The sequence below is a fragment of the Manihot esculenta genome, chromosome 17 (genome assembly GCF_001659605.2).
Source record: "Manihot esculenta cultivar AM560-2 chromosome 17, M.esculenta_v8, whole genome shotgun sequence".
In the NCBI taxonomy this organism is placed as follows: domain Eukaryota; kingdom Viridiplantae; phylum Streptophyta; class Magnoliopsida; order Malpighiales; family Euphorbiaceae; genus Manihot; species Manihot esculenta.
The window spans coordinates 28,989,520-28,998,739 of NC_035177.2; the positions used below are offsets into that span (position 1 = coordinate 28,989,520).

The 9,220-nt window shown below is 31.1% G+C and overlaps 2 protein-coding genes across 2 annotated transcripts; one reads left to right on the plus strand and one right to left on the minus strand.

The window, feature by feature from the left end:
* Window positions 1–1,735: 1,735 nt before the first annotated feature.
* LOC110604921 (protein RGF1 INDUCIBLE TRANSCRIPTION FACTOR 1) lies at window positions 1,736–6,054 on the minus strand. Its single transcript, XM_021743207.1, has 6 exons — window positions 6,007–6,054; window positions 5,722–5,901; window positions 5,563–5,637; window positions 5,318–5,476; window positions 4,334–4,414; window positions 1,736–1,798 (listed from the first exon to the last, which is right to left on the minus strand). Exons 1-6 carry the CDS (start codon window positions 6,052–6,054, stop codon window positions 1,736–1,738), a joined length of 606 nt encoding a protein of 201 aa, XP_021598899.1.
* Window positions 6,055–7,264: 1,210 nt separating this feature from the next.
* Window positions 7,265–8,999, plus strand: LOC110605290 (1-aminocyclopropane-1-carboxylate oxidase homolog 4). The gene is made up of 2 exons (XM_021743738.2): window positions 7,265–8,326; window positions 8,417–8,999. The coding sequence occupies exons 1-2, from the start codon at window positions 7,490–7,492 to the stop codon at window positions 8,663–8,665; spliced, it is 1,086 nt and encodes a 361-aa protein (XP_021599430.1). The 5' UTR covers window positions 7,265–7,489; the 3' UTR covers window positions 8,666–8,999.
* Window positions 9,000–9,220: the final 221 nt, after the last annotated feature.

A 9,220-nucleotide genomic window follows, 5' to 3' on the forward strand; every position in this document is an offset into this window, starting at 1 on the left:
GGTTTTTGAATAGATTTAAATCATATGTCATGTGAAAAGTGGCACCTGAGTCAATTATCCACATACTTTGGATTGATGAATGACTGCCAGGGAAACAGTATGTATTACCTGCAAATCCAGAGAAATTTGAACAATTTGCGTCCAATATTGACTTGCCTTTCAGGTATTTAGCTATTTGTTATTGTATCACAGTGTTGATGCTTGATTTCCAATCCTCTGTCTTAGCATTTTCTACATTTGCATCTCCTTCTAGAGGGTTCTCACTCATGTGAGTAGTGATATTGGCTTGTTGTTTCCCTTTTTTTTTCTGTTTAAGTTCCTGGAACCAGTCTGGAAAGACATTAAGTTTGAAGCAAGTCTCCCTTACATGTCTAGGCTTGTTTCAGTAAGTACAATGTTGTTCTTCCTTCTTCCCTTCATCTCGCCTCTGTGGCCTTCCCCCTCTATACTCCCTTTTTGAGTTAGTATTCTTTATTAACATAGTTGTTTGTTCACTGAACGAGTTGTGCACTTCTCTCTGTTTCTCAACTCGTTGCACCATCGAGAAGACTTTGCTTATGCTAGGTAAAGGATCAATCAAGAGAATCTGGTTTTTCACGTTGTCATAATGATCTCCCAATCCCATTAGAAACTGAATGACATGATTATTATCTCTCTTTCTTCTACTACTAGTTTAGCAGCTCCACAAGTGCATTCAAGTATTGGCATTAAACATGCTAATTCATCCCAAAGCTTTTTAAGCTTGGTGAAATACAATGAAATAGACATATTTCCTTGAGAAAACATGTTTATTTCTCTTGTAATTTAGTAGAGCATTGGTCCATTCCTCTCACCAAATCTTTTACTAATTTCGGTCCACAATTCTCTAGAATTGGTGACATACAAAAATGCCTCCACTAGATCTTTCGAGATAGCATTTAAGATCCAAGATATGACCATGCTATCTACTTTGTGCCATTGTTCATACTCTTCTGAATCTAGATCTGGTTGTTTAATCTTGCCATTTATGAATCCTAGCTTATCTTTTACATGTAAAGCGAGAACCATTGATCTACTCCAAGATAGGTAATTAGATCCATTCAGGAGAGCACTTACTAAGATCATGCTCGAATTGTCATAGTTAAGAGGGTCCATGGCTCCGGTTCCACTCCCAATCATTGGATCCTTTGTTGCTGCTATAATCATTTCTGCCATTTCTTGATCTACTGGTTTATAATGAGAAGCCAAAAAAACTTGAGAGAGAAGAAAAAAAATGCCGCGTACTCCGGTGAGAGTTATTTTTGGAAGCGAATTGGTGGTGCTGGATCTCAAATGATTCTCCAACTAGGTCACACAGGTGTAGATTTGCTCTGGTACCATATTGTATATCAGAGAATGAAGCATGCAAAAGAAATGAGTAGAAAAGTATGTATTGATATCTTGCATGAACTGGTTTATATACACAAAGTCTAACTAACTCTACCAATAAGCATTTGTCAGCTCATCCATCTAATAGCTTTGCAATAAGTTTTTCTGCCATTGCTATTACGTACATAATTTGTAGTCTCACGTGTTACAAAAACCAAAAGCAGATATTGGGAGGCTAAAATGTAAGAGGCAAAAACAAATTTTGTAGAGAAAGGAGACTGTAATCGTTATTAATAAAGTTCCAGCAATCTCACAATCTCTTATAGCCTTTGGGACCGAGTTATCAACAAGAAACTAGTGGCACTGTGAACGTCCCTAAAATGGCAAACTATTTGCTTCTCTTATTTCCATGCAAAGAAGCTTCATTTGCCATAGAAGCGGTCAAGGAAACCTGCATAAGGCACATGCAAACCCATAAGAACATACAAAACGATAATATAAGCAAATCTAAAGAAAGATCTTGCAATTGAACCATATATCTACTAAAAAATCAATAAAAAAGAAAAATAAAAACTAAATTGCATCCTCTGGCGATTGAGAAAGTAGAAACCCACCGCCAATAAAAAAGAAAAGTTTTCTTATGAGCAGGAGAACAAAGGACGACGACCTTTAAAAGAAGAAGAGAAATTTCTCTCTGCAGAGAGAGAGAGCTCCTTATACTTTTTATTGGTTTTTACTTTTTAGACTATGTCCTGATGGTAATTACAAATCAAGAGAATTAAACTCATGCTTAGGAGATAGACCGAAATGGGAAGTACAAATAATAAATTTAATTAATTATACTTAGATTATTAAAAAGAACTTCAACATATATTAAATTGTTTATACGTTTATGTTAATATTTCTCAAATTTTTTCATTTATTTTAAATTATAAATAATTTTATTTTTTAAAATAATAATATATTTTAAGGAAAAAATGGAATAAGCATATGAAGTGTACGGTAAATTTAAATAATTCAATTGTGCCGACATAACACTTGAATTAGCTCATAAGTGGTACTAAAAAGTAGTTTTCCATTGTTCGATTATTTCTAGGCCCATCATTACAAGGTCATTTTGGTAACTATATAAATTTTGATATCCTAAGAAAAGATTTGTATTCCCATTGCAGTACTATCGAAAAAGAAAAAGAAAAAGAAAAAATAAAAAATAAAAATATAGTAATTAACAAAAGTATAAAATAGGATAATACGAATTTACATGCAAAGGGTATATATTTAAAAAGATATTGCATCATAAAGGCCAGTGGATATTTAAAAAAATACAATCATTGATAAATTTTTATAAATTAATTTAAAATTTTAATTTTTTACACAACAGATTAAATTATCGAATGTTTTGATAATTTTATTTTAATTTAAATTATTTCTAATATGTTATTAATTAGTAATGAATTTGAATATGCTATTAAATTCTAAAAAATAATATCCTTTAATAAATTTAGTAATTAATTTGAGGTGTATAAGTTTAGTAAAGGATTTAGATATTTGTCATTGAATTTCTAATGAATTTTATTATTATTAAAATTTAAAAAAAATATCATTTTTTATTTTTAGAAATTAGTTTTTTAATTTTATTAATTCAATCCATTACAAAATTTGAGAGAAAATACAATATTTTATTTTATAAATACATATTTCACTTTTAAATTTAGTAATGGATTGAATTCATCTTTGTTTATATATTTACATATTTTATCTCATTTCATCATTTTATTCATTTAGTTTTTTTTTATGTCCTCTATTTTCTTTTTCTCTCATTTTAATTTTCTCAATTTGAAATCCAAAGGATATCTAGATGTGGATACATAGATAGCGATTCAATTCAATGGATTAACTATTGATCCATGATCAGAGTCTTCAGAGAGCCTCTATTTTAAAACTTTTTCGTGAGTATGAAAGAGAAATTAATTTTTTTTGAGTCTTAGTTCATGGAAGAGTGAGAGTCTCACTTTCGGAGAGTTCTAGTTTTAGGAAGAGTGAACACGTGAGAGCTTCAAAAAGGAGAGTGTCGTTCCTACGAGAGAAATGGATCCCCTTCGACGAGATTGGTTCAGGAATATTTATATCCTGATTTCGTACTTTATGTCCCATCAAATTGGATGGTTACAAGATGCAGCAGGTATGTTAACGGCTAACAGACAACTAATTAATACAAAACCGTTGAGGTCATATCTTTTAACAAACGTATCATACAGTTGGACAATTTTTATGCACGTGCATTTAATGCCTCGAAGAGGGCTAAAGGGATCAACCATCGGAAAAGTTAGTGTCTTGCTCTAACTTTATCAAGTTTATGTCCGGTTTATTTAAGCCGTATAAAATCAAGTTTCTTTCGGCCATTGAGATCCATTGATTTTATATTCAATTGCCTGCTTTATAGTACAAATTTTGAAATGATCAGCCGGTTGTTTCGGATATTGAAAAAATCGATTCTTTTTAATTATTTAATTCTAATTGAACCGTGATAATAGAAACCTTATATATTTATCATATGATCACCTTTATTCAATTATGTCATTATTTATTTCTTTAATTTTATAATTTTCTCTTATTTTTCTTTTATTTACTCTCATTTCCTTTCTTTCTTTTTTTATTTTATATACAAATTCACAAACTTTAATATCGATGTAAATTTGATATTCATCGCAACTTATTAAAGAACAAAAATCTAACCAGCTTATCTAATTAATTCAAAATTTAAAATTTCACTACATAATTTTTTTTACCAAAAATATCTTTCCATTAAAATAAATACAAGAAAATCTCTAGCGAATAAGCATTCTCACTACACCAAATTTATCTGAAATGTTAAGCCTAAAAACTTCGATCCCGTTAAAAAATAAATCCGAAAATTCAGACAAAAGAGTAGGCGTGAATTTAAATCCTATAATTACCAAAAAGGGCATAGACTAGAACATCAGACCATCGGCGCCCTTAATGGGATTCCTTTTCTTGATTGCTTTAGTTTGTGCCTCTTACTGCATCCTTCATCTATGGCTGAAACCTGCCGATCATTCAAGATGGATATTATAGTAAAAACGAACTAAAAAATATTTACAATATCATCAGTTCATAATTATTGTCTGAAATCAATTAAATTCTAAATTAATTATTTAATTAACAACAACTTTAATTAATTTATGAAAAATTTATTATTTAATTTTTAAATATTATTATTATTAACAAATTAATTTCTATATTTTTAAAAATTTATTAAAATATTTTTATTTTTTTCTTATCGTCAATAAAATAGTACAGAAATATTTTAATAAAATATTTAACATTTTTAAAAATTTATTAAAACGTTTTGATTTTTTTTTCTGTTATTTTCTTAATTAAAAAGAATCAATATAAATTTAATTACACACTCAAATAAATTAAAAAATAACAAATTTATTATAGAAGATAAATTAGTAATCACTCAAATAATTTAGCCTATTTTATTCTTATTTTTTCAATTTCTTTTTTAGGTAATAATTAATCGCAATAAATGTTATTTTAGATTTTTTTAAAATTATATGTAATTTTAAAAATTTGAAATAATACTAACTTTTATTTTTCATATATAATTTTACTAATTTTTAAGTTATTTAATCTTAATATATAAAAAAATATGGCCATTTAAATAATATTTTGAATAAATTATTACTTCCTCTGTTCTATAAATTTATTCATTTTACTTTTTTATACGTTAAAAAAGATAAATTTTTTATTTTATCCATTTTAAAAATAATTTTTAATTATTTTAAAATTATTATCTATTTTTCTTTTTAAAATTATAGAAAATATATAATTTTCTAAGATTAAAGTTATCAATTAATTTTACTAATTTTTAAGTGAATAAATCTTAAACGAAACATGACCAACGGAATCCTGGGACGGAGGCAGTATATTAAGAAAAGCTGACCTTGCATGCAATACTGCAGTAAAGAGAATTATTATCCTGTAAACGTCTCTCGCAAACGGCACACCTATAACCCTTAAACACATGGCGTTGCTGATCTCGTTGTCGATGCTGATTCCTTTGCTTCAAGAACAGTACTTTGGCTTTGTTTGTTAGATAAGTCTGTGAATTAAATACCAACAATTCAGAAGAGCTTGGAGCTCAGATTACTGCATTATTTTACAGAAACTAAGGTTAGATATATAAACCTGTATGCCTGAACAGTTGAAGAGCTTGCACAGATCTTGCCTCTTTATTACATCACTGTAGATGTATCTTCGAATCTTGAAAACCAAATTAAAGCTAAGTTCAAATTCAGAAGGTAGCTATGATTCCAATTCAGATATGGGAAATTTTTAGATACAGACCTTAACGTGTTTGTGAGGAGTATGAGATGGAAGACAATTCTGACAGAAAGCAGAATGGCAGTCGATGCAAAATCTATCCATTTCGTTCTTCTTGAAGCCATGATGAGCCATGCAAGTGTTGAAGAATCTGGTTTTCAGCATAACAATCAACCATTTTGGTACCACTGCATTATTGATCTTCTGCAGAAATGAATAGATGTTCATGATTATGATAAGAAGATAGAAAATTGCAGAATCCAAAAGCAAAGTAATCGTTAATTGAAGAAGAAAATGTGAATAGATGACCTCAGTGTTAGATGCATGAAGTCTTTTGAGCCCTGCTTCCTTTTCCATAGTATTTTTGTTTTTCTCTCTTTTTTTCTTGTTTGAGATTTTATATACATCTACACAAATGGAGAGAGAGATACTTAACAGTATAGCAGGCTTGAATTAAATAGTAGACCTGTCTGATCAATAAATTCAATATACCTAATGTTTTTATGTTTTTCAAATTAGGATATTGAAAAGTTTAGAAAAAAAAAAAATTCTATTAGGTATCATAAATAAATTTTTTTATATTCTAAAATAACTGTAAACTGTCTTATTATTAAAGATTATTTTTTAATTTTAACTATTTATACAATTTATTATTTTATTTTAAGTTTTACTCGTGGTTAAACATACATATTCACTAAATAAAATTTCTAGTTCCTTCATTGAGCAAATAGCTCTGTTACATTTTTTTTTTTTATTTTGTAGTGCATGAGTTTAGAGATTAAAATTTAAATCAATATCTCAATTTATTATTTTTATTTTCAAATTACGCTGAAATTGAAAAAAAAAAGTTTTAGTCGAAATTTAAAATTTAAAATGATTTAAATTTTAAATAATTAATTGGTTAGCATTATTAGTAGAAATAGTACAGATAATGATGAAGAAATGATTATATATTTCTATTATATGCTAACAAGCATTAAAGACAGAAAGTGTGGAAGAATTAATTTGCTACACCAAATAGACTTAAAAGAGTTAAGCTTCATTGCAGTGCAGGACCTTAGAGTACTTGTCTTCTCTTAGGTTAAAATATTTAGGTACGAGGTTCTAACCATATGAATTCCAACACACCCAACTCACCCAACTCACCTAACCTTCTTCAATATGCATGGCAACACTAATCTAAACGCATGTCGTAGAGATTCATCTCCATCATTTATATATACAAAAATGAAACAAGATATTTAAAATTAAAGAAAAAAAATAAAAATTATGAAATGAAGAAATTAATTTCTTAAAAACTTAAAGTTTCTAAATTAATAGTTCAACCAGAGAAGGCCTTCACTGATCCAAAGGCCTTCTTACCCATCAATGACCAAAAGCATGTGATTTGTTGAGTGGATGTGGAATTTCATGCTGCCCAACCACCACATGCTACCATTTAATGCTCCCATGTTTTCAGTTTGGAGCTTCTTCTTAATTAATTTAATTTAATTCTTAAAAAAATTAATTTAATTTAAGATGCCCAGTTCTTATGTTTGATTGATATTGAAAGACTTGCTGTAATCAGCACTCGGTTCATAGGAAAATAAAATATTAAAGACGTTTTTAAAAGAATGAAAGATTAAGAAAAAAAAACAATAGTAAGACAAAATGGTGCTGAAATATGCGGCGGAGATGCTGGCGCAGAATGGGTAATACGAAGATTAATATTGTCCAGTTTCTTGATCTTCCTTTCCACAAGAAGGACTAAAGAATTGCATTTCAAATCGAGAATTCAAGAAACAAAGCATAAATGACCACTGTCGCCGATCAAGCCTATGATCGTCTTAAACAAATCCAACAGTTTGAAGATTCAAAGCTTGGAGTTAAAGGCCTGGTTGACTCCGGCATCACCTACATCCCTCGTTTCTTCATCCATCCACCTGAAACACTCTCCGATCTCAAACCCACCACCCCACTCCAACCAACCACCATCACCATCCCCACCATCGACATTTCTGATCAACGATCAAAAGTAGTCGAGCTAGTGGCACTTGCATGCAGGGAGTTCGGATTCTTTCAGGTGGTTAATCACGGGATTCCCCAGGAGGTTCTAGGCCGTATTATCAGAGCCGTGAAGGGGTTCCATGAGCAACCGGCGACGGAGAAGGCACGGTGGTATTGTAGGGAACTCGGCAGCGGTGTATCGTTCTCGTCTAACTACGACTTGTTTCATTCAAAAGCTGCTTGCTGGATAGACTCACTGCTAATTAGGACAGGTCCCACGTTGCCGGAGCTTGAGAAAATTCCTGATATATGTATAAAAGAGGTGATTGAATGGGACCAAAAGATCAAATCAGTGGGGATGTTGCTGATGGAGATGTTATGTGAAGGGCTTGGATTGGAAGCAAAAAAGCTCGAGAAAATGACTTGCTTGGAAGGAAGAGCCGTAGCCGGACATTACTATCCCAGCTGCCCCCAGCCAAATCTCACCTTTGGAAGCGAGTGCCACACAGATCCTTCGGTTTTGACGATGTTGCTACAGGATCATGTCGGCGGTTTGCAAGTCAAATGTGGTAATGATCGTCAATGGGTGGATGTTCAACCTCTCCCAGGTGCTCTTGTTGTTAATATCGGCGACATTCTTCAGGTAATCGGATGAAACCCATTTGAAAAAATGGATTTATGTAGAGAAATTGCATGCTGTTTTTTTGACTTGATTTGCTGTGTTTATTCTCAGATGATGTCTAATGGTGAGTACCGAAGCGTAGAGCACAGAGTGTTGGCTAATTCTTCGCAGGAACCGAGAATTTCTGTCGCCGTTTTCTTCAACCCAAGTGACATGATACGCTTATGTGGACCCTTTGCAGAGCTTATATCGCCGGAGACACCACAGCTTTACAAGCAGTTCACTCTCGCAGACTTCATGCAAAGGTTCCTCTCAAAAGAAGTAGATGGCAAATATATGACTAATTATTACAAGTATTAATATTAATTGTCAAGTGAGTTCATCAAAATTGACATTAATTTCTATTTTGTCTATGTATTTATTTTTATTAATATTTGTATTTATATATTTAAAAATAAATTAAACATTCTGAAGATTATGAGCAACCATTTCCAGTTATATTTCCACTTTAAATAAATATATTTGACTATGAATCATTCAAAAGGACGCAGCTGTATGAAACATGAATAAGATAATTCACTGGATTTTTTGACAAAACACCATGCACCTTGTTTACTCTTAACTGAAATTTTCAGACAGCAACTCCGAACAGTGGAGGCGAAGCAACTCCTACCATCATTATTTGATGTTTGAGGTTGCTGATCTATCTAACAAATATCATCATCCACACACCGGAAACAGCATCACAATCTCGCAGCATATGAAATAGGTCTCTGCGTGATCCATGCAAAGGTTACACAACAGCGTTGTGCCAATATGCTTGCCAGAATCATGAGCAGATAACTAGAGAAATGATCCAGCAATTTCGCATCTGTTTGATTTAACGGTTAGATATATTCTACAACTATTATTGAT